Raw genomic sequence first — 26,686 nt, 5'->3', positions numbered from 1 at the left:
GATCACCAAATGGGGCGTCCGTGCCCACTGCCTCACCGCGCAGGCAGCCAGTGGTGGAGCATAAACAAACTCGACCCCACTCCACATCGCCGTCATGTCTAGGGGACAAACGCATACAACACATGCTAAGAAACCTCCTTCATAGTGCCTAGACAGAGTCATATATTCAAGGAACAAAAGCCCACAGATTTTCTCTCTCGTGTCAGCTCTTACTCGCACCTGTGCACAAACGACTGGCAATCCCTCAAATGAACCTCTCGTGGCGGTTTGGGTTTTGTTCCATGGGTGGTTTCGGCTTCTTGCGCTCACAAAACTGATGGCTATCTCGTTACCAATCGCTCACAGGGCAACCGCCTGTTTCTCACTCGTTTAGAGCTCGCAGGGGTGCGCATAGGAAGGATGCCGCTGTGCTTGCGTTTCCTTTTCTTTTTTTGGAGACATGCAAAAACTAATTGCCTCTGGTTGGCGATAAGATGAAGATTAGCTGAAGTTTGTGACACATTTTGCTTTCTTGATGGGCACACAACCACACAGTTTTCTCGAGTGTGCTGACCTACACAGTTCGATTACGCTATGGACGTAAATATTAGTGTAAGAGCAGGAACGTTTGACACTTGCGAAATATTCTCGTGTGCACATTTTCTAGGCCTTATGTGTATAACAATGCATCAAATTTTTAATTCTTATAAGTTTATTTCATCCTTTTATTGTTGTTATTCATGAATAAACAGTACACATATACGAATGCAAAATAATTTTTTCTCACTTCACGGTCACCCTAGAAAAATTACGGTAAATTTTTTTCGAAATAGGTCCCTCAGAAGAATTGGAATCTGCAATAAAAAAAAAAAATCAACCCTGAAAAGGTTAAACGAGTGAACACAATCAGCAGCTGGTTGGAGGAAGGTGCTGGGTAGGGAAACTGACTTCCCTGCTATTATAGTTTTCTCACATCAGCTCTGCCATCCCCCTATTATGACGTTTTCATGCAACCCAGTTATAACAATTATTGGTTAGAACGATGGTATTTTCGTGGCACTTGAATACTGCTATAAGCGGGTTTGACTGTACAATGCATCAAGCTTGCGGTCAGTGAGTGCCTCTTCAAACAGACATGGAATGAAATGCACACAGGAGGAAAACAGTGAAAAGCGTCCTGTGGCACTCATTCAGAGACAAGGAGCAGCAGTGGCAAACAGGCCTAGCAGATGAACACCAGATAATCACTGTATATTCTTTATAACAAGCACTGTGTGTTGTTGCCTGATTTGTGCTGTTAACAACTAGGTCATTGAAAGCACAAACCTACCAGGTCCCAGTAGGCGCGCTGCGCCCTGCATAGCTCCTGCTGCAGCCTCTGGGCCTCCAGGTGCAGCCCCATCAGGAGCGGGGAATCACGCACACATGGAGGCAGCTCCCCATCCGGGGAGTCTGCCTCGTCCTCGGGGATGGGCGCTAGGGGACCCTTGGGACCCGGCTGCTGCTGCTCCTTGAGACACTCACGCTCCACCAGGTGCGCCCGCAGCCGGCCGTACTTCACCTGCACACACGAAAATGCCTGCTGCGACCGTGTGGGATATTGCTCCATGGAACAACTCAAAATGTTCCCAATACCAGAAACACCATAGTGGTGCCATCTCGTGCAATATGACCTTATTGCCACATTACTCAGAGCGTGCATTCTAAACCACAAGATGCCGCTGCCTAGGCTTTTGTCTATTTCAAATCACATGGCCCCCCATCTAAATGGCTTCACCCCAGATGTGCCTGTCCTTCTTGCAGTCAGAAAAAAATTCAAACATGGTTGCAATGCTCTCTAACGCAAAATTGTAGCACAGCTATATACGTGTTTCATTTCATGATATTGACACGTGTACTTGTTGATCTTTTACGGGTGACCGCTTTTGGCGTCTAACAGATGTTATCAGTACGGGACGCGCCTGTGTGCATCAGAAGTTTCTCTAATGTTGTTGATGGTTCTATATGCTGTCTGTTGTCATCGAAGCTTGTGTAATTTAATTGTGTAGAACTTTCTGGAAGACACGCGGGCACCAGCGATTGCTCTGGATCTTCCATGACTCATGTACAAAAGTCCACGCGCTTGATTGGCAAATCAGATTTTGGACAATCGCTGACTGTGTTCACTGCTATCGTTGTTCTTTGAGTGTAACTTGCTTTTGTGGGGATGCGCGACTCTCGCGCGTCCCCTGATATGTTTTTCCCGCATGGCGCGTCTCCTGTAATCCGGCTTCGCCGCGTGGCCTGCGTGATGCCCGCGGCGGTCGATGTGGTTGGGGCGCAGTGCGAGAGATGGCGCGAGTGTTGCGTTGCTAACGCCGCCTCACGGCAGGGTTACTTGGGGGCGCAGGGGAGGACGGGCTGTCTCTTTCCCGGCGGGTCGGCTAACAGCGAGGACGTCCCGCGCGCGCACGCCGACCCATGCTTCTGCGAGACCGCCTCGCGTGGCCTGCCTTCGAACGCGCCACCGTTGGCGTGACCGTACACGCGAACGACCAGGCATTGGGATCCAGCATAGGGCGAACATATTTGCTCGTTTTCCGGTCGCGGTGAGTCGGACTTCTAGATTTGTCGCGCGCCCATCGGCATGTTTTGTCGATAGCAACTCGGCTAGCAGGCATTGATCTATGAAAGGTGCAATAAATGCCCTTGTGATTGTTTGCACTACTGTGTTGTCGTTCTTTTGTCCCAAGAGTGCGGAAGGAGAACCCCACACTTTTAAGGGCACAGGTTCGCCCAATAAAATGCTGGTTTCGTCATTCACAGTTTTGCTGCCTTCTTCACCATCACCACTGCCTGACAATATATTGGCTGGCGCGGACAACCTCCCTCGTGAGGCATATTGCAAACGGAACGAAGTGTGGCACGATTGGCTCACTAATTGGGATATCACGAGAGGAATTGTGTGGGTGACACGTGGGCACGATTTACAGCATCCACTGCAAACACACCTCTGCTCATGCAGTACTTTGTTTCCATTTATGGTATCGTTGGACGCACCTGCCGCATGCCATTGGTGAACAGACGACGACGCGCTACTCTGATGCCATCTCGTAACAGTTGGCGCCACACAGCCTGTTTTCTTCCCAAGCTTTTGCCATACCCTCTTCTTCTTTCCACTTCATGGTTCTGCTGCACCCTCCTCTGCTTTCCTCCTCGCGCTCTCTTCGCTATTGCTGTATTTCATCCCTCACTGCACTCCGCCTTCACTATGTCATCTTTCGTTGTGCTTTTTCGCTTGGTTACGCCGAGGGTGTCGACACTAAACACAGGAACGGGCACCTAAGAGAGCAGTGCTCTAAAATTTTAGAGCGCTGCTCTTAGGCATCCGCTCTTGGGTTGAGCATCGGCATCGGCGTAACCGTGCGAATGTGCGCACGCCACTGCTGGCACATTTGTCATCGTCTTCTACAACAACTGGCTCTGATGTTACTTATCATGCCAGCATTCCCATACTGCCCCTCCCTCTGCGAAGATGCTGACAACACTCGCCCACTGCCAGTCGGTGCGGTGATTTCGGCATCAAATTCTTTGCCACAATATATAGCAAAATGGAAATCCAAATACACTGTACTAAAATTTCACATTAAGGTGTATCTTAATCGTTGGATGTTTTTAAGCCTACGATTATAAATCTAAGTATGACACATGATTGTACATATATATGACACATTCTTGAGTGCTCTGAGCATCTACTCACTAACACACGTACATACACACACATGCATGTGCATGCATCTTGTGTGTTTGTGTGAGTATTCTTTTTTGTGGTGAAATTCCACTTACAGAGTGTGCCCAGCAGTTCTAGTTGGCTGTAACAGCCTCTTTCCTCGTTAACCACAACTTTCAAGTGTCCCAACAACCCTTAAAGGGCCCCTCACCAAACCACATAGCAAATTTTGGTTATATGCTGGAAGTTGTTATGTGCCCTCTAAGGAATGTTCAATTGCAACAATTTTTTTTAATTAGTTCATTAATAGGAGAGACACAAATATTTGAAGAAGCAGGCACCCATGATTTCAGGAGGCGACCGTCACCACCAACCGAGGCGCTCTCTCCGCTTGCCACCGTTTAACCTCTGGAAGCGGAATTTCTTTTCTTTATTCCGCCATACAGGAGCCGGACGACCGTGTGATGAATACGTCACAGGTCCCGCCTTCCCTTTTTTTCTCTCTGTCTCTCTCTTTGCCGTGTAGCACACTCCCAGTGACGGTCCCGCGCGCGAGCTGTTGCGTTTGCCTCGTTTCACATGGCAGACAATTTTGCACGCCTTGCACGAAAACACTTGATCAGTGCGACAATCACAAGTAATGAGGCAGGCACGAGACGATGAAAGAGAATGATCGCAGTGCTGGAACAGTGTATAAAAGGTCAGTTTCATTCTTTGCATACACGACTGAATGACGTGGGGACAAGCTGACAAAACTGAAGTACATCACTCTTGCTATGGTATGAAGTAAAACAAAAACACACAGACATTCAGTTTGGATGTTCTATTATTTCTCTAAACTTTAATTCATCTATTGAAGCAACAAATTAAACAAATAACTGATGTTGCCTTGATTAATACTCAAGGTCAAGTGTTTCAAGTGTTACTACGAGTGATGCCATAGCACTGCCATGTATGTAGATGCACTCGCACGATATAGGTTGGCTCTCCAGCTGGTGCGTAGGGATGTAATACTTAGCAGCCACAATCGTCAGCGCACTCTATATGCACTGCACTTGTCAGCTCAAGATGGCCAGATCTGGTGAAAGGCCCCTTAACTCCTTCCCTACCATGGGGAAAACAGGTGCTTCCTGTAGGGTAAGCCAGATTTTTCTTTTCTGAAGGAGTGGCAACTACTGCACTCAATATTTCATGTAATACATAAGCAAAAAGCAGAATGAATGCACTTTTCAGGCATAAAGATCTTGCTAATGAGTTGCATATGATAAAAAAGATATGAATTGCCAAAATCAAAATTGCAGGATAAAATTGAACAAAGTTTGCAAAGACACACTTGTACCTACTAAGGAACTTATTTAACAAAAATTATGAGATATACAAAATGTTTTGCCGTCTAATAGGCGGCACTATCTTCGAAAAAATCATAATTTTTCATTGAACAGGTATTATACCACAAAATTTAAGTGCAAGCAATAGAGCTTGGCGTACCGGGCTGCGGCCCCCAATGTTCCGGGCTGGCTTGCATCGTCGTCGCTCTCAGAGTCAAAGACCGACGTAAAGGCAGCATCCTCAGACTTGCCGTTGCTCGATGCTTCGATAAAATCAGCCACAAACACAGCGAAATCGCAAGATCTGTGATCTTTCGAAGCGTGCACGCCACTCCTGGAGGCGACCATTCTTGCTTCCTATGTTCACGATTGCGAAACTTCGGAGCGTGTTCAAAAATTAACGGCTGGTGGGGAAAAAGCGAACTGCTTAGAAAACAATATAGTTCTCCTTCAACTCTGACAGTGCAGTGCGTCCATGAGCGGTGTGGAAGGTCTCGAACATGGCGTTTTAAACCATCGTTAGGGGGCTAACGATTCCCAGTGGGCACGGTACGGAAAGAGTTAAAGGGCCCCTCACCCAGGCCCCATCGGAAATTTTGGTAATAGGCTGGAAGTTGTAAAACTACGTCTAGGAAGCAATTTACAATAAGAATTTTTTAAATCAGTTCTTTATAGAAAGGACAGGAGAAATTCAAGTATCACATCGCAATGCCACCATGAGGTGAGCTCCGCTGCCAACATCAACATCTGTGCTTTTTGCCTCACTAAGCATCCGTAAACGACATTCGTTCACTGCCTTCTCCCATATCAAAGTCAAGGGACCGAGTCAAGTACATGCTACAAGCCAGGCCCCCTTTTTTTTCTTTTTCTTGTTTGCTGCACCACCATTTACAATGACAGACCTGCCAACCCCACACTGCAACAAGTACTACAGAAGATGCCAAAAAATACTAAAATTGCATAGAAGAATACTGAAATGCCATTTTATTTCTCCAAAACTCACTTAGCTGAATAAAATAAATAACAAACATATCATAAAAGAGGCACACAAGGTTCTGACATCTTGGCAGTGGAGGGGTGGGCTAGCACAGAGGCCGTTGCAGCCTTGGCCGTCCTCAGAAAGTCTTTATCAAACACCTGCTCATGGCACTTCCCCGATTGGACACATCTTGCAACAAGCTACTGCTCTACTGTCTTTTTAAAGACAGTACTATCCATATCCACAGTACCATCCACTTCTCGAAGATCGGAGACCACACGCCACTGTTCGTCAATCCGCTCCTGCTTAGTTACTTCAAACTCGCCCTGAACGTCCTCCAAAGTAGAATTCATACTTTGCCCCTCTTGAACTGGTACAAGCACTGGGAAGCGGTTGATTAGGTACTTGATATCAGCAAATATGGCTTGTTCAAACGAAGCAAGCCTTGCCACTTCTGCACTCTTCAACAGTTCACACTTCAGTGGAAATTTGAAGATCACATACTCTGTTGCTGTCACGATGAACCTTCTGATTCGTGTAAAAACTCTTCTCTCGCTTCTTAAGGCTTTGCTAGCTCTCTGTGGTCTGACTGCCAATTACTAGGTCTTCATCATCTCTTTGGTTGGCAGGAGACATGTAGTCAACGTTGGTCAGCAGATCGATCCTTTGGTAACTGAACGTTTGACAAACCGCAACATCAGCTCTCTGCAGGTTGCTAAGCACTTCTCGGAGCAGATGTACTTGAGGGGCTCCAGACTGCAGGAACACATTCGCCTTTTCGAACTCTGGAATTACCAACAGCAAGAAGTCACAATATGCCCTGTTGACCTCTGACAAAAGGAACACGAATAACCTTTCTTCTCTGTTCAAGGTCTTGCCAACTGGGCAGTTTTGGACTCACTTAGAAGAAGCTGTATCCGACAGGGACATTGGTGTCCAGTCTTCGTCTTTTGCTCTGATGATTGCTCTCTGATTTCTTTGCATGCTTGTGAGGGTCAGTCCTGAGGTCGCATGGTTTCATGGGTAGCTTCAAGACCTGTCCAGATGGCCTTACTTCACCATGGAACAAGTGAAGCAGTGGCTGACACGGCTCCACAACCCGTTTCAGGCTCCTGCTGAGTGACAGCCACCTAGTGCTGACATGCTTCAATATCTTTTTGGCCTCTACATCGTGGAGAGACTTGAAAACTTTCACCTTGTCCTTCCTTTTTGAGCTTTTCTCGAGGTAGTAGAAAACATCAACTATTACCCCATCGGCATTCACTGGAACGCATGCTGAGCCTTCCTGTGCCGCCAGATTGATCGAATGGCAACAACTTCCTACAATGGCGATGTTCTCATGACTTTCTTTGAGCACAGCAGCAACTCCATTCTTCGTTCCAATCATGACTGGCATGTTATCACATGCCATACTGATGCAGTTCTGGGGCGGTATGATCTTGCTCATTAGTGTGACCACAACAAGCGCAACAATGTTTCGTCCCATGGAGTTGCCTTCGAGAGCAGGCATCGCAAGCAAGGCAGTGCGAACAGTCCTGTCACAGAATGTCACCACGATGGGATAAAGTTTTGCATCCTTGCTGGTGTCATTGCTCCCATCAGTGGCGACCGAGAACAGAGCCTGCTTTAGGTGGCTTATCACCTCGTCGATCGCATTGTTGGCCATTTCCTTCACAATTGCAGTGGTCTTTGTACGTGCTGTCACTGATCTCAGGGCCGTGCGGATGTTGGGAGAGATGGAGTCGGGAGACGCAGGCGAGCACAGAAAACAGATTTTAATTTACCCAAACTCGAAATACAAAAGTCAAAACTCGAAAAGGAAAAGTCAAAACTCAATTGGCAAAAATATAAAACTCCACACTTGCATAGCCAAAACAATGTCCTTATCCTTGCCTACGTACGTCCTTAGTGCGTTTCACACGTAAGTCCGGCAACCCTGGCCTAAGGCTGCACGCTAACAAAAAGGAACGCTCTTACAAAGCGCCGTTGTCGCACATAACTCCAAGTCCGATGAGCGTCGGCTCTTGATCCCAGTTGGTGCTCCTGCTGACTTGTAAGCTTTGTTGTCGTGGCATCAACCAGCCAGCTTCTCCGTCTCGGACGTCAATGCCACGAACTATGTCTGTGGCGTTGCACTCCAACCTTCCTGGTTAGGCCTACCGCCGGGCTCCGCCGCTATCTCTTCGAGTGCCGACGAGAAGCCCCGGGGACTACCGTTCGTGCTGGTCTGCCGAAGAAGGGGGATCTAATTCCTGGAGTGACCGGCAGCACCGTGGGAGGCTGCAGCAGGTCCAGAGAGCCTCGCTCGAACGTCGCCGAGGTCGACGGCCACGCTCTGGATAGCCAGCGTCACGGGCCAGTCCGAACCTCCATGGCTCCCGTGGCCGGTGCGAAGCTGGCGCTCCAACCTTCTTGGCCCAGAGCCACATCGATAATCCCAGCTTGGCGCCGCTTCTCCTTCGATCACACCTCACGTCACGCGCCTCGAGGGCTCGTGCCGTTTGGAACGGTCGGCGTACATCGTCCTCTTCTCTTCTTTTTGTGCCCCATGCCTCTTACATATGACACGTGCACAGGCGTAGTTTTTGGCTTCCTTCAAATCATTGAACATTTTCCTAAAGAGATCTCCAGCATGATCAGCAGTTATGAATGGCACGTTGTGTTCAATCAGGCACGAAGTAAAAAAGCACTCCTCTCGAGTTGTAGTAGTGAGATCCGCTCTGCTGAAGTACCCTCCAAGTTTCATGTTGGAGTCCACTAGTTTCACCGAGTCTTTGTGTTTGTTCGCATTATGATGAAGCACAATGTCCTGGCGACCAGCATGCGCAGTGGTCACATCACAGCAGCACAAAGTACAAAATGCATAGTGTTCACCATTATGTGACATCTTCATAAATGGAAAGTCAGTTGAATAACTAGCGATAAACACTTAGAAGTAGTCCTTCTCAGATATATCGTGAGCAGCTTGCAATGGATTCGTTACAGCTCTGGCAAAAAACAAAGAAACATATACAATGCACCACACGAAGCCCATGGGAAAACAAAGAAAAGCAAGCACATTTCGCGAAATCAACGGTCTTCGGCTTTGGCTCAAGCCAGATACAAGTTGATAAAGTGTTGCCAGCGTGGCCTCGCGAGATGGCGAGACACAGCCCTTTCATTGTGCAGGCCAACATTCATTTTGCGAAGTTTTCAGCACGAAACATGAAAAATCATAAAAAATATAGTTGTCATTACGGTACTCGCAAAATGTGCTGAAAATCGGGCACTTTACGATAAAATCGTAAAACTTGGCAGGTCTGCAATGACCATTTTGCACACTGGATGATTTATCCAAGTCACAATTGGTGATGTTTCAAAAGGTGTCTGATGTACAGGTGTTCATGCCTCCAGCAAAAGACAGGGCACCCGTGAGAGCTTCACCTGCTCTTGCACTGTGAAGCAGTTTGATACGACAGTGAATCAGAAAGTAATTGCCCCCCCGCCCCTTTCTTTTTGGCCAAATTACGGCTGTAAATGTGAACTCAACATATCTATTCCCAGCGGTGGATCTTTCTTGGATCGGCCCGGCCTTATCTGCCAGTAGCTCTGCAGCACGGCGCTGCTGTCAGTTGTTGAAGATGACGGTTGTGCTTCACACGTCCATGATGTACGAGCAACGAAGTGTGATTCGTTTTCTATAGAGCAAGGGACGAATGTCCATTGAAATCCACAAGGAAATGCAGCCCACATACGGAGAAAGGTTTCTCACCCATGAGAAGTGTGAGCTGGTGGTGTTGCGATTTCGCAAGAGGCTGTAAAGACTTGCATGATAATGAGGGTTCGGGGAGGCTGCCTGCATCGCTGACTGACGACAACAACTGGGAGAGTCTGGACCACCCACTAAGCAGTCCAGACTTCGGCCCTAGTGATTTCTGAATTTTTAGGCGGCTGAAGTTCCTGTCAGGACAGCAACAAACATGCAGCGATGAGGCAAAGACAGCACAACAGTGGTTCCCTAATCAGCCGGACGAATTATACCACAGGGGCATCTCAAATTTAGTGCTGCGATGGGATGACTGTCTGAACCGCTGTGGGGACTACATGGAAAAATAGTGTATATTTGTGATCACCTGTATGTACCTTATTATTCTAAAAAAAAAAATAGGAGCAAGGACTTTCGCCCTCGCGCTTTGCAGACGTGTGATCTGCCCAGCATGCTGCAGCCCTCGTCCTGTGCACTCCCTTGCTTCTTGTGAATGCATTGCTTAGTTTGTTTTTGTCCTAACTGATCATGACGTGGTCCTCAAACTATCTTTAATTTATCATTGTAGCTGGGGGTAGAGTATGGTTAAACATACCGAGAATCTGCTCTCTCAGCACACATTTTAACCCTAAATTTCAATCTGAAATTGCTGCTTCGAAGGCCGACAGCAGCCGCCCTTTCGGCATGGCTTGTGTGAAGTCGAAGAGTGTGAAGGCAGTACCATGCCATCTGCTCCGAAACATTCCTGAATCGCAAGCATGCAGGATGCTCTGGCCCCCAACAGTCCAGCCATTGCATTGCCATTGTGCCTGCAATTGTTTCCCTTATACAAGAAAAAGATGGAGGACGCTTAAGCTTCGCCTTTAAGAGTGGAATGCGATCGCATTCAAAGATCCCCGACTGCTTCTCATGTTTCCCTGCAACTGGAGCGTATGTAACCGTAATGTTAACTGGGAAATGCTGGGCGCAAAGCTATGCACAAAGGCGGGCTTTCTGGTAGAAACGCAGCCTCATGTGTGGGCCGCGATACAGCGGAGGCGAGCGCCATCTGGAGGTATTGCAAGGAATCGGGCGTGCCCCTACGTGCCCCCCCTCCCCCCTCGACATTCTCATGCACCGACGTGCACAAATGGCGGACGCCATGGCCGGTCTATGAATGGTGAAACGCTGGAACAGGGTTTTTTTTTTTTTAGTTTTCGAGCGACAGAATTATGTTTTCTTGTATCGCCATATTGCAATCTCACGTTAATCAGTCTGCAGGTTGTGCGTAAGTCGTACTTTACAATTTTTCGACATATTTTAGCTTGAGAAATTTAATTAGTTCAGTAGCTTCCTTGCGCCACATGGAGAGCCTGGGTATGGCTTGTTCGAAAATCTTTTGCCAAACCGACATCCGAGGCTGGATGCCGACACCGGATTTTCTGCGACACAGAGCCCTTAACACTATGGCGTTAAAACAGCACAAATGAGAAACACCTGCAGAAACTGTCTCTGGACTACCCACCGAGAACAACATGAAAAAATAATCCATATGTGTACCCTGCAAAATGCAGTTCATATTGTCAATCGTGTTGCCAGACTGCCATACAGTTAAGCTGTGATACTATAACAAAATTCAAATTTTCTACTGCAATGAATGTGCTCAAAGTTTGCCAGTTTGCTCTCAGATGTGTACGGTTGAACATGCATTGCATAATTAAAGGTAGAAAATTTGGAGTCATGGCTCCTTTAAGAGGCTGTTTCACCTACAGATAAAATTTCCAGCTGATGTGTGCTGATCATATACGCTACCTCCATCAATATTCATTGCTTACCCCAGCTGCGCAGTTAAGAGACAAAATGGCAACTAGCATGATTTCTGCAAACTTAGTTATTATCTGTGTTAAATGTGGGCATTTGCTTCGAGTGCTAGCTGACTAGGTTTACATATAAGAACTGTTCTAAGAGGCAGCGAGTTATTTTAATTGCTAAGACAAACCCAGATGCTTGCTTTATTGAAATTGTTGATATAACAAAGTTTTGGTTGGAAGTGTGACTAGGTTATAAGGAGTTCAACTCTACTTGCAAATTAGATGGCTGAACTTTACAGGAAAGTGATTTTCTTCAAAGCAGTGTCACGTACTATATTTTCTGCAACATTGTCTCATCAAGCAAAATTCCTGGTAAACAGAAGTTTCCAGTTTTTTGAAAGGCTAATTAGTGAGGCTGCACAGAAATTTATCCAGAAACAGCCCGTGAACTATACAGTGCCAAAACGGGCCAGTTAGTGCATACTCAAGAGAGAACGGGGAGCGATCAAAGATTTCAGTTCGAAACTGAATACGTTCAGTCGCTGCTACATCACAAAGTGAGCGACCAGCAAAATTTGGGAGAACCAGAGAGAGAGCGCAGCCAATCGGCAAGCAGTGAACTCCCCGGAAGCTGACGTGTCTCGTTTGTTGTCTGCTTGGGTACAAAAACGAAATGTTTCTCACCTTCTTGAATGAATAAAATATTTATATGAAAAAAAAATGTATTTTTTTCTTCTCAATCTCAAGCACGTTCTCTAATAGTAACATGTCGGACTACTACAACTTATTACTATTAGTTTTTCTGCATGGTCGCCAAGTGGTGGCGCGCACAGGAAAAAAAATGTGACAGGAATAGTAGCACATTTTTCAAGAGGCAACAACAATGTGTCGTCACACTGCAATGTCCAACTGCGCCCCCGGGTCTTGGCATGACAGAGGGAGTTGTTCAACACACTGTTCATTTTGAGAGACAAAAGCCACGCCAGAATTAGCTTTTTGCCATCTCTTCAAATGTGTTTCACACCTCCAACTGCTCTGCTTCCTCTTCGAGCAATGCCAATGCAACAACCCAAGCTCTCATTGCAAACGCCATTTCCTCAAATGAATGTGTGCTGTTTAGCGGCACAAGGGCTCGGTATGGCCAAAGAGCGCCATACCAGTGTCAATGAGTTCACAGTGTAGTGGCAAGTTCTATGAAATTGATGTGACATAGCTGTAAAGGGGCTTAAACATGGCCGCTGTAAATTGCATAAAATCTACGTGCAATAGGATTATGGCAATGACTAATGATGTGTACTATAAGCATTAAAATATATTGTGAAAGGACGATGCAATGTACAAAATACATCAGATGCTAACACTGGCTAGAGCACTACTGCCTCACCAGAGCCTTTGAAACACAAGGGCTTGAAGGCATGTGCTACACAAAACAACTATCACAGCGGCATCCTCTGGAAAGAGGATGCGCTAAGAATTTGATGGGCTTATAACATGTAGGACAACATCATTCAAGAAAGCAAGAACTGCTTTGGTCTTAAATGTCGGTTCTTTACCAAGGAACATAGGCAGATGAAGAGGGACACATAGCGGTATGCAAGACAAAAATATTTCTTGCTCTGTCTTTTGGCTTCCCGAAACTCCAGGAAGACGTGGAGGATGGTCAGCCTGTTACCCATAGGTTGGAGGCTCATTACTGGTCAACAGAAAGTTATGAGTGCCAAATGCGTGTCCTATTCTGAGTTGAGTAAATAGGACAGCTGTTCTTCGTGTTTTCGTAGTTTGGGGCCCAAAACCTAACTTCAGCTTAATCGCGTGAAGCTTATTGCTCATTTCAGCATCCCACAAGCGTTGTCAGTGGCTTTGCAGTTTTTTATTTATTTAGGTATTTCATTACCCTCAGAACCCAAGGGCATTACAGAGGGGAGTGGGTACATTCGATAAAGTGGAAAACAAAGGAACAGCAGTAAATTTGTATAAAACTAAAAAGAAAAAGAAAGGGTTACATCAATACAATAAAGGAAAACAACAATAAATAGCGCACAGTACAAGGGAAAGAAAAAGAAATGCTGCTGTAAACAGTAACATATGCCTACAGAACAAAGTGTGGTGGGATCAAAAAAGGAAAAGAAAAAAAATGGGCTAAGCAAGAATTAGAAGGATGACAATGCTACAATTAGTTGTGTTTATGAGAGCAGCAGGTTAGTTAAAGCAGCCTTGAACTTAGAATTATCAGATATTTCGACGACAGAAAGGGGAAGGTGATTCCAACTTGCTGACTTAGTGGGAATGAATGACTTGAAAAGATGGTTGGTATGGCATATGAAAGAAGATGGATAACAGTCTACTTAATCAAAGATGGAGGAGACATAATGCTTGGAAAACTGGCGGCTCTTTATACGAAGTGTCTATCGACTGGAAAGGTCCCAGAAAACTGGAAGAATGCAAACATTATACTAATCCACAAAAAGGGAGATGTTAAAGAATTGAAAAATCATAAGCCCGCCCATTAGCCTATTCCCAGTATTATATGAAATATTTACCAAAATAATCTCCAATAGAATGTGGACAACACTGGACTTTAGTCAACCAAGGGAACAGGCTGGCTTCAGGAAGGGATAGTCTACAATGGATCACATCCATGACATTAATCCGGTTATCGAGAAATCTGCGGAGTACAATAAGCCTCTCTATATAATAGCTTTCATAGATTACGAAAAGGCATTTGATTCAGTAGAGATACCAGCAGTCATAGCGGCATTACGTAATCAAGGAGTACAGAAGGCTTATGTAAATACCTTGGAAAATATCTACAGAGGTTCTACAGCTACCTTAATTCTACACAAGAAAAGCAGGAATATACCTATAAAGAAAGGGGTCCGATAAGGAGACACAATCTCTCCAATGCTATTCAATGCGTGCTTGGAAGAAGTATCTAAGCTACTATTAAACTGAGAAGGCTTAGGAGCAAGGATTGACGGCGAATATCTCAGGAACCTTCAGTTGGCCGATGACATTGTTCTATTCAGCAACACTGCAGACAAATTACAACAAATGATTGAAAACCTTAACAGAGAGAGTGTGAGAGTGGGGTTGAAGGTTAATATACAGAAGACAAAGATAATGATGAATGGCCAGGCAAGAGAACAAGAGTTCAAGATTGCCAGTCAGCCTCTAGAGCCTGTGAAGGAATATGTTTACCTAGGTCAATTAATCACAGGGAACCCTGATCATGAGAAGGAAATTCATAAAAGAATAAAAATGGGTTGGATTGCATACGGCAGACATTGTCAGCTCCTGACTGGAAGCTTACCATTATCATTAAAAAGGAAGGTGTACAACAATCAGTTCATCATTGGATATGCGATCAGATCTTCATAGCCGTTTCCGTAAAGTCCTGACACCTGCCGAGTCGCCTGCCATCCGAGTAGCTAATGGCAGTACAACAGCCATGATGGGAATGTGCACCACCTGTTTTACCATTGCCAGCCGTCCAGTGTTAGCCCTGTTCACCGTACTAGCCGAGTGTCCCCACGAAGTGATTCTTGGAATCGACTTTCCGAGTGCCCATTCAGCACTTATTGGCTGTGCAACCGACACCCTTCGCCTTGAACTGCCCCATTACTCTCCCGACCCAACCGACGACCACAAGTCCCGACTTCGTTCTACTGAATTTGTTCGACAGCGACCTGCTGCTGCGACTTACGTTCACATGTCGCCTTCTCCACCACTTCAAGATGGTCCTTTCGTGGTGTCCCCACTTTGCCATGTCCTCCTGGCCCGTCAAATAGCACTACCAAGCTAAATTGTAACTCTCGTCAATAACCAAGCGTGGCTTCCTCTTCTGAACTCTGGTTCGTGTCTGCAAGTGCTTCCTGAGGGTGTATCTTCATTGTGCTGTCCCCTTTGGAAGACTGTGGAGTAGCTGCTCATACGCCCGAACCACTATTCGACACTGCTGCAGCTTCTGCCCCTCCTACTTCATGCAACAACAAGTTTACACCATTGATAGCTACTGATTTACGACCTGCTTATGTCGACACCATTCGCCGCATTCTTATGTCCTATGAAGACATCTTTGATTTTGTCAATCACCCGCTAGGTCGAACCCATGTCATCACCCATCCAATCCACCCTGGTGATGCTCCTCCTATATACCGGCATCCCTACCGTGTGTCTGCGGCTGAACAACAGGTGATCCAAATGGAGGTGGACAAAATGCTCTCCAAAGATTATATCAAGCCTTCCTGCGGTCCGTGGGCTTCACCTGTCATTCTGGTTAAAAAGAAGGACAACACCTGGAGATTTTGTATCGATTACCGTCACCTTAATAAGATTACCAAAAAGGACGTGTATCCGCTTCTGCGTATTGATGATGCGCCCGACTGCTTACACGGTGCCAGTTATTTTTCATCGATTGATTTCTGCTCTGGCTACTGGCAAATCGCAGTGGATGAACGAGATTGCGAAAAGACAGCCTTCGTCACCCCAGATGGTCTCTACCAATTTAAAGTGATGCCTTTCGGACTGTGCTATGCCCCTCCTACCTTCGAGCACGTGATCGACTCTCTTCTGCACGGATTCAAATGGACCACGTGCCTCTGCTACCTTGATGACGTCGTTGTTTGTTCACCGATGTTTGAGAGCCACCTCAGCTATCCTTGCTGTTTTCCGACGAGCTGGCCTACAACTCAATTCTGCAAAATGCCATTTCAGCCACAACTTTGGCAGTGACCAAGTGACCAAGTACTTGGTCACTTGGTTGACGCTGCAGGCGTCCAGCCTGATCCTGATAAAGTTCGTGCCATTGGCGTGTTTCCACTTCCACGTTCTTCTACCGATGTCCGAAGTTTCCTAAAGCTGTGTTCCTATTTTCGTCGATTTATCCAGAATTTTGCCGTAATTGCTCATCCTCTCACAGACCTCCTCAAAAAGGGCGCCACTTTTCGTTGGGGACCCGACCAGGCTGCAGCATTTTCAACGCTTATCAGTCGCCTTATCAATCCACCCCTGGTGGGTCATTTTGATCCGCATGCCTACACAGAAGTTCGCACTGGTGCAAGCGGCCATGGCATTGGCGCTACGTTGTCCCAACGACAGCGGGACACCAATCGCGTGATCGCATATGCTAGCTGTCTTCTGTCAGCACCAGAGCGCAACTACTCCATAACAGAACGTGAATGCTTGGCCCTTGTTTGGTCCATTGCTAAGTTCCACCCTTACTTGTTCGGTAGGCATTTCACTGTCGTGACTGATCATCATGCCTTATGTTGGCTATCCTCACTCAAGGATCCGACAGGCCGTCTTGGCCACAGGGCTTTACGCCTGCAAGAGTACACCTTTTCTGTTTCCCATAAATCTGGGCGGCTACATAAGGATGCCAACTGCCTTTCCCGCTATCCTGTCGACCCTCCTGATGGCACGGAAACCGATGCAGATACCTGCGTTTTGTTGATCGCCGACTTCTCACGCATCGCTGATAAGCAGCATCATGACCCATATTCGCGATCCATCATCGAATGCCTTACCTCGGAGCAACAAGACGTTTCCCTTCGTATGTTTGTTCTCCAAGCCGAGACCTTATACCGATGCAATACGAGTCCACATGGTGCTGAACTGCTTCTCATCATTCTCCAGCACCTGCGGTCGACGATTCTCTTGCAGTTGCATGATGTGGCCACCGCTGGTCATTTGGGTGTCTCCCGTACACACGACCGTGTCCGCAGGCGATTTTTCTGGCCTGGGCTATACTGCTCTGCTCGAAGTTACGTCGCAGCCTGCGAACTTTGCCAACGCCGCAAGGAGCCTCCATTGTCTCCCGCTGGGCACCTTCAGCCTATAGATATCCCCAATGAGCCATTTTACCGTGTCGGCCTGGACCTCCTTGGCCCATTTCCAACTTCATCCTCGGACAACAAGTAGGTGGCTGTTGCGACGAACTATACCCCACGTTACGCCATAACGCGGGCCCTCTTTACGAGCTGCGCAACTGATGTGGCTGATTTTCTCCTTCATGAGGTGATCCTACACCGTGGTGCCCCCCGTCAGCTACTCACTGATAGAGGCCGCTGTTTTCTTTCTAAGATTGTCAACGACCTTCTTTGCTCTTGCTCCACATCCCATAAGTTCACAACAGATTACCACCCACAGACAAATGGACTTACCGAGCATATCAGCCGTAGACTCACGGACATGCTCTCCATGTACGTGTCTGATGATCACCGGGATTGGGACTGCAGCTTACCCTTCGTGACATTTGTATACAATTCATCGTGTCACGATATTACTGGTTATTCTCGTTCTATCTATTATATGGCCGTGACCCACTCCTGGCTCTTGACTCGCTGCTCCCTTCCAATGCCACCACTACCACGTTCTATGCTCACAACGAGATTGTTCGCGTGGCCACAGCACGTCGCATTGCCCGTGACTGTCTTCTGGCATCTCAGACTAGCCAGAAGGACCGTTACGACAGTCGTCGTCTGGACATTCATTTCAGCCCTGGGTCACTTATCCTGCTTTAATTACCCTCCCGTCATGTCAGCCTTTGTGAAAAACTGCTGCCGCGATACCTCGGGCCAGACCGAGTTCTTCGCCAAGTCGCCAGCCTCACATATGAGATATCACCTGCGACTTCGACGTCTTCTACGGCACCAAGAACTGATATTGTGCACGTTTCACAACTAAAGCCCTATAACTCGCACACTGATTTGACACCCTAGGGATCATCGAGATGATGCTTCTGCTGCCGGGGGTTAATGTCAAGTACGAGTTTGCGAGGGTCCCTTAGCACTTGCGTATCTGGACAAAGAGCTGACCCACTCTAGCAGCAGCAACAGTTGCCACTAGTCCAGGGCCACTGAAACCATGTAGTTAGCAACTGAAAATTATACCCACAGAAACATATTTACAAGCAACTGCGTGAGAACAGGAACTACTGTGGGAAGTCTGCATAAGCACCGTATGGTATGCGTGAATCAGAAAGTTCATTTACGTGCATTACTGAAAAAAAGCTCAAAGTACATAATACATCTTGTAAAACATTCAAATTTATTTGGAATGTTTTGTTTTCCAAAATACAGGTCTTAATGGTAGTCTTCAAGTACTATATACAAGAAAAAACACACTATACATTTAACAAACAGCACTCATATGGCCAAAGCCTCGGTTGTGCTTTATGAAATGCTTGAACATAGTGCAGCTCTACAAAGTAGAAACCGTAAAAGTATAAAGCCTGCGTCAGACCCACACCCCGAAGACAACATCAGCGTTACCTCACACCTCCACCAGATGTCATGTTGTAGTGACCGTGAAGAATACAGGAGCAAAGCTGTGAATGACGAAACTAACTTTTTATTGGGCAAACTTGTGCCCACAAAAGCATATGACACCTAAAGCACAACGATAGTGGTGTCGGTGACCGTCGAAATCAAATCAGCAGGTCAAGCACGTTGGCTTTTATACATCACTCGTCAAAGGTTCTAGTGTAATCGCTGGTGCCCGCGTGGTTTCCAGAAACTACTACACAATTCGTGTCGTGCATGCACTCTGATAATACAAGGTTCAGTGAGGACATACAGAATAGATAGAATGAATGATAACATTTGCACAAGTTCCAAATCATGCAGGTGCATCTTGCACTAAGAAATGTTTAAAATTTGTTAGCCGGTGAACAGTGGTCACCCGAGAAAGATAAACAAACAGACGTGTCAATGTTATGGCACAAGGGCACCTCAGGCCCAAGAGCCCCATTCCCTATATTAGTTTGATTTACACAAGGAGGAATTAAAGACCTATTTTCCAAGCATATCACTCCAGAGAAGCAGAGCACCAAGCCAGGGGAAAGCTTGTACTCATTGCATCAACAAAGGGTATCCAGTGGCACTGGGCATAGAACCCCACACCTACCGCATGTGAGGTGCATGATTGAACTACTAGACCAGAGCTGTGGTAACAGAACAACCTGCTGTACACTTTGTAACGTTCTGAGTGAAAGCATGCTTTGGACAATTCAGTGACAAGTAATTTGAGTCTGAGTGATGTACCCTTTCAAATACTTTTACATGTGAAAGGGACCTGGATGGATAAAAAAAATTCATTTACAAGCATTAGTGAAAGAAAAGCCCATAGACAATACATCCCGTATGGCATGTCACACTTATTTGGAATGCTTTCTTACAGAATACAGTACTTAACAGTAGTCTTCAACTACTGTTTACATGGAAGAAAGCACTTCGCATCTGACAAACACTCATGTTCGGACCTCCCAGCAGACTGCCTCACAATAGAACCTACTGAGCACTTTGTAGTCTTTCGAGCAAAACATGTTTTGGACATTTCAGTGACAAGTAATGTGAGTATGAGCAATGTACCTTTTCGTATACCTTTAAAGTATACATTACAATTTGTGGAAAAAAAAAACATTTTTTGGCCTATTTTTACGTTACGCCATACTTTATAATTGGCGCAGCGGTGGCGTAGAGGTAGAACACCCGCCTCACGTGCAAGAGGTCCGTGGTTCGAATCCCGGTGCCGTGCAATTTTCCACCAGATTAAAAAAAAAAATCCACATGTTGATAAAATTGCATAAACAGGCCTGGAGTGTGGCCTGATCCCGGTGACCAGAACCGGTAATGCACTCCCTCACCAGAGCAGGATTGGCCACCCTGGTGTAGTACTTGGCCACAACCTCCTATATGAATACAACAATCAAACCCTGGCCCTCAGTCCCCAGCAGCTGCGAAGCAACTGACCACGGCGGTGGTCAGACCTGCGACGCAGCAGAGGGTGCTAAGAATCCCTGGCTCCGGACAGGCCGCCATTGGAATATGAACCTGGCAACGTTTAACGCTAGAACGTTATCTAGTGAGGCGAGTCCAGCAGTACTACTGGAGGAATTAGAGGGCAGTAAATGGGATATAATAGGGCTCAGTGAAGTTAGGAGGCCAAAAGAAGCATATACAGTGCTAAAGAGCGGGCACGTCCTGTGCTACCGGGGCTTAGCGGAGAGACGAGAACTAGGAGTCGGATTCCTGATTAATAAGAATATAGCTCGTAACATACAGGAATTCTATAGCATTAACGAGAGGGTGGCAGGTCTTGTTATGAAACTTAATAAGAGATACAAAATGAAGGTTGTGCAGGTCTACGCCCCTACATTCAGTCATGATGACCAGGAAGTCGAAAGCTTCTATGAAGACGTGGAATCGGCGGTGGGTAAAGTCAAAACAAAATACACTATACTGATGGGTGCCTTCAATGCCAAGGTAGGCAACAAGCAGGCTGGCGACAAGGCAGTGGGGGAATATGGCATAGGCACTAGGAATAGCAGGGGAGAGCTATTAGAAGACTTTGCAGAACAGAATAGTATGCAGATAATGAATACCTTCTTCCGCAAGAGGGATAGCCGAAAGTGGATGTGGAAGAGCCCGAATGGCGAGACTAGAAATGAAATAGACTTCATACTCTGCGCTAACCCTGGCATCATACAAGATGTGGACGTGCTCAGCAAGGTGCGCTGCAGTGACCATAGGATGGTAAGAACTCGAATTAGCCTAGACCTGAGGAGGGAACGGAAGAAACTGGTACATAAGAAGCCGATCAATGAGTTAGCGGTAAGAGGGAAAATAGAGGAGTTCCAGATCAAGCTACAGAACAGGTATTCGGCTTTAACTCAGGAAGAGGACCTTAGTGTTGAAGCAGTGAACGACAATCTTGTGGGCATCATTAAGGAGTGTGCAATAGAAGTCGGTGGTAACTCCGTTAGACAGGATACCAGTAAGCTATCGCAGGAGACGAAAGATCTGATCAAGAAACGCCAATGTATGAAAGCGTCTAACCTTACAGCTAGAATAGAACTGGCAGAACTTTTGATGTTAATCAACAGGCGTAAGACAGCAGACATAAGGAAGTATAATATGGATAGAATTGAACACGCTCTCAGGAACGGAGGAAGCCTAAAAGCAGTGAAGAAGAAACTAGGAATTGGCAAGAATCAGATGTATGCGTTAAGAAACAAAGCCGGCAATATCATTACCAATATGGATGAGATAGTTCAAGTGGCTGAGGAGTTGTATAGAGATTTATACAGTACTAGTGGCACCCACGACGATAATGGAGGAGATAATAGTCTAGTCTAGAGGAATTCGAAATCCCACAGGTAATGCCAGAAGAAGTAAAAAAAGCCTTGGGAGCTATGCAAAGGGGGAAGGCAGCTGGGGAGGATCAGGTAACAGCAGATTTGTTGAAGGATAGTGGGCAGATTGTTCTAGAGAGACTGGCCACCCTGTATACGCAATGCCTCATGACTTCGAGCGTACCGGAATCTTGGAAAAACACCAACATAATCCTAATCCCTAAGAAAGGGGACGCCAAAGACTTGGAAAAATTATAGACCGATCAGCTTACTGTCCGTTGCCTACAAAGTATTTACTACGGTAATTGCAAATAGAATCAGGAACACCTTAGACTTCCGTCAGCCAAAGGACAAGGCAGGATTCCATAAAGGCTACTCAACAATAGACCATATTCACACTATCCATCAGGTGATAGAAAAATGTGCGGAATATAACCAACCTTTATATATAGCTTTCATTTATTACGAGAAAGCGTTTGATTTTGTCGAAACCTCAGCAGTCATGGAGGTATTGCGGAATCAGGGTGTAGACGAGCCGTATGTAAATATACTGAAAGATATCTATAACGGCTCCACAGCCACCGTAGTCCTCCATAAAGAAAGCAACAAAATCCCAATAAAGAAAGGCGTCAGGCAGGGAGATACGATCTCACCAATGCTATTCACAGCGTGTTTACAGGAGGTATTCAGAGACCTGGATTGGGAAGAATTGGGGATAAGAGTTAATGGAGAATACCTTAGTAACTTGCGATTCGCTGATTATATTGCCTTGCTTAGTAACTCAGGGGACCAACTGCAATGCATGCTCACTGACCTGGAGAGGCAAAGCCGGAGGGTGGGTCTAAAAATTAATCTGCAGAAAACTAAAGTAATGTTTAACAGTCTCGAAAGAGAACAGCGCTTTACGATAGGTAGTGAGGCACTGGAAGTGGTAAGGGAATACATCTACTTAGGACAGGTAGTGACTGCGGATCCGGATCATGAGAATGAAATAATCAGAAGAATAAGAATGGGCTGGGGTGCGTTTGGCAGGCATTCTCAGATCATGAACAGCAGGTTACCGTTATCCCTCAAGAGAAAAGTTTGTAACAGCTGTGTCTTACCAGTACTCGCGTACAGGGCAGAAACTTGGAGGCTTACGAAAAGGGTTCTACTTAAATTGAGGACGACGCAACGAGCTATGGAAAGAAGAATGATAGGTGTAATGTTAAGGGATAAGAAAAGAGCAGATTGGGTGAGGGAACAAATGCGAGTTAATGATATCTTAGTTGAAATCAAGAAAAAGAAATGGGCAAGGGCAGGACACGTAATGAGGAGGGATGATAACCGATGGTCATTAAGAGTTACAGAATGGATTCCAAGGGAAGGGAAACGTAGCAGAGGGCAGCAGAAAGTTAGGTGGGCAGATGAGATTAAGAAGTTTGCAGGGACAACATGGCCACGATTAGTACATAACCAGGATAGTTGGAGAAGCATGGAAGAGGCCTTTGCCCTGCAGTGGGCGTAACCAGGCTGATGCTGATACTTTATAAAAAAGATATTTCCTTACAATCACATTCTATAGCATTTCTTTAGTTGAAGAAAACATGAACATTCATAAAGCATTTTTAGAAAACGGGAAAAGCTATTTTCGATGTAGTCCTGGAACCAGCTTTGTGGGCAATGGTTCCGCCTGGCCCTGCCCTCTGGATGTGACTGACATTGGGTTGACGTCTTCAGCAAGAACACTGCAAGTTCCTCGGTGAGGAGCTCTCTAATTGCAGAGATGATCGCAGTAGCCTAGTCTCACTAATTAATAAAGAGCGTTGCACATGCCTGGACAGAGGCAAACTGTGCCCTCCAATGGTTGCACCACTCTCAGCACTGAAGAGTGGCCGAAGGGGAGCCACGGACGGCACAGTGTGCATCAACATAGACGAATGTGCGCAGCACTTTCTGGGCAACATTGTGAAGCGAGTTTGTGCCTTCAGGAGTCTCCAGAGTGGTTCGTGATACACAAGTAGGCTCAGGAGGTGGCATCAGTGCAGCCCTCATGGCCGTGTCTCATACTGCCTTGCAGGTCGAGCAGGATCCTGATGAAGTAGGACCTTGTGTACGCGAAGATGCTTGTTAAGCTTGCCAGCATACGGTGACACTAGCAGGTGCAAGGTCTCAACCAGGACTAACTAAAGGTGGTGTGGGGTTCCCCAATACTGGCATGCAACCACCAGTGATACAATGAGTGCAAGATATTCCCTGGCCTGGTACTTGGTTTCTCTGGAGTAAAATGCTTGAAAAATGATTTGATGAGACCCCTTCCCCGCCCCCAATCTTGTACAAAGAAGGACCACAATGGGCTTTACCACACAAGGCGCATTTCTGTCACTTGAGGACCGATGACCCATTGAAGCGTCGAGGGGGTGGTGCATACAAGAATTCTAGACAGCAAAAACTGTTAGCCATGACTGGATGCTCTAATTGACTGCAGCGAACTGTACCCTGGTCTACGTAGATTCAATGTGAGCTATAAGTATATCTATGGAGCACTGCTTCTATTCACTAAAGATATGTGTTCCACATCTTCTAGTTGACATCTTGTGGCATGACAACTGCTCTTGCGAGATGGTTGATTTACTCATGTGCTCAGAGATTTTCAGTTGTGCAACATCTGACAAGAGGATCAACAGCGCTACCAACAGGGCTAAAGCCATTGTTCAAACGTGTACACTGATACAAAAGGGCTATAAAATGCTGCACTCAAGAGGCACAGGAGAGCATGTGGGAGGAGTCACTGCATTCTGGAAGGCATGCATTGGCCACTGTGTAGTCAAATTGAAATGTGGCAGTAGGCACAAAGGACAGCAGTGAGGACACCTGAGGAACATGCATCGGCCATCCTGCAGTCGAGGTGTGAGGTGGCAGAGGGCACAATAGAGCACCAGCGGTGAGGACACCTAGGGAGCGTGCATCAGCCATTGTGTAGTCGAGGCAAGATGTGGGAACGGGCACGGTATAGCCTATATGTTGCTCTGGGACATAAGCAACACAATTTAAAATAAAGGCGTACCTGCACATGACTTCACCCAGTGCAGCACATGATGCACTGTAATTTGTTCATTAAGGGAAATAGGCTTGAGGAGGCATTCAGATGCCCAATCCTGACTTAGTGACCCAGAAGATGGCTGTTTTAAGCTGGTAAGATTGAGTTCGTTACCCTATTTAGCTCACTGCAATAGCTCAATGCCAGAGAGGTTTGATTAAGATGTGCTGTTATCACTTCTCAGGTTGATGATGATTGGCTCTATCTGGTCACTAAAACCATGCATCTCCCAGAAGAGTGTTTCTACGCCCTTCACATGCTGTATAGCCTTGGCCCAGTTCTCTGGTGTGACTTTCTCTACTTCAGCAGGGAGGAGGTTGTGCACATTTTTGGTCTTTAATGTGGTGTTCATCGCTACCACTCCATTCTTAATCTGTGCCCAAATGAGTTTTATGGGGTTAAACTCACGGTGATATGGAAGGAGCCCGAGGACAACAAAGCCAGCACTTTCAGCAGCTGCATCAACCTGGTACTTGATAAATTTAGTCTTGACGGTGGCCACAGTGTCAAGCAGCTGCTTCTTGGTCATGGCGGCATGGCACAGGATTGCCTTCGAGGACACTTAGTCTTGGATCTCTGCCTTCTGCTATAGCAGCGATGAGATTACCTCGATGCGTATGGAGTGGTAGGACATGTTGTCCAGGACAATGATGATTCGCAGTGGCAGCCTATCGACGACAGAGCTGAACTATGTCTCGAAACGGTTGCCGTCCATTTCCCCGTGGTAGTCACCTGTTTCTTTCTCGAGAACAGATCCAGGCAACCATCAACAAATCCGTCCTCACTACCAACATGAGTCACAATCAACCCCTGTCCTTTTACCGATGGCTGCTTGTTGTTACACTGCGCAAGTACGCATCATGTGCGTGACGACTTGACAGTCTTATCAGCCGAGGCATTATTCACTGTGTGGCCAGCAGTGACCCACGTTTCACCAAGATAGAATGTCTTGTGCCTTTCTTCCCTGTACTGAGCAATCTCGGTAAGATACTTGTGCTCCCACTGCAACAATTCTTTGCGCTCGATGAGCAAGGAATTCCTCCCACATTTTTCGCTCTTGAAGCCAATGTCCAGAAGGAGGCGGCGGGTGGTCCACGGCTGATGGGTCGGCAAATCATCTGGGTTCGCGGATGCTAATTCTGCAGCGATTTTCTGCGTGGTTGAGATCACCTCGTGGCGGAAAAAGCAGTGAACGCAGCTTCTTAATGCAGTCAGCGTGAAGCTGTTGTAAGTATGCAAGCACCTCTTCCAGCCTTCACTTTTAGGCCGCTTCCATGTTTTTGACTGTGCACCTGACATCAAAAACTGCATAAGCTCACATCGGTTAGTTCGCTCACCCTCTCATAGATCTGCGCGATTGCAACATCCGGTCGCTCTTTTCGTAGCTTCACATTCAACAAGATTTGCTGAGCGCCACTTCAGAGGGCATTCCCACTGCTGTTTCTTTTGAGAAATTGGCTTGGTGTCGTCAGAGTAGACTGGCATGCCTGAGGCGTACTGATAACGGCACACTGGATGAAGGTGAGCTCGATAAAGTGCATAATTCTGCTCAGTGAGAACCGCTTCCGCAGGAGATATGCCCATGTCGGAAACTGGAGTGTGTCTAAGCCCCGATTTGTTCTGTGCAGAAAACTTTTGTTATAACACAATAAACGGTAATAATATTTCTTGGACAAACATTTATTGTAAACCGTTACAGTATTTGTAATCATGTACAAAACTATGACAAATTGTGGCTCTTGCTTTTTGTGAAGATCCATGGCGCATGCAGGGTTTTTACATTGCAAGCGTTTCATTTCAGTTCAATAAAGAATTAGACCATCACTGTTTCACTACAATAGACGAGTGAAAACATAAAATTATGTGCTTATAACTTTATCTTTGCAGTTACCACCCTATTTAGGTAATAGGGAAAGTTTGGAGTATGAACTATTTGCAGCCTTGC

At 46.3% G+C, this 26,686-nt stretch overlaps 1 protein-coding gene across 4 annotated transcripts in view; it reads right to left on the bottom strand.

The window, feature by feature from the left end:
• Window positions 1-26,686, bottom strand: part of LOC142576673 (uncharacterized) — a 334,510-nt gene that overhangs the window by 181,075 nt on the left and 126,749 nt on the right. For all 4 annotated transcript variants that reach the window (XM_075686902.1, XM_075686904.1, XM_075686905.1 and 1 more), the window contains exon 5: window positions 1,310-1,540. In XM_075686902.1, coding sequence (XP_075543017.1) covers window positions 1,310-1,540 — 231 coding nt within the window. The remainder of the gene's footprint in view (window positions 1-1,309; window positions 1,541-26,686) is intronic.

Source organism: Dermacentor variabilis, chromosome 3 (assembly GCF_050947875.1).
Source record: "Dermacentor variabilis isolate Ectoservices chromosome 3, ASM5094787v1, whole genome shotgun sequence".
Lineage (NCBI taxonomy): Eukaryota > Metazoa > Arthropoda > Arachnida > Ixodida > Ixodidae > Dermacentor > Dermacentor variabilis.
The sequence above is the reverse complement of the archived record's forward strand: the minus strand, read 5'-3'. Positions and strand labels throughout refer to the sequence as shown.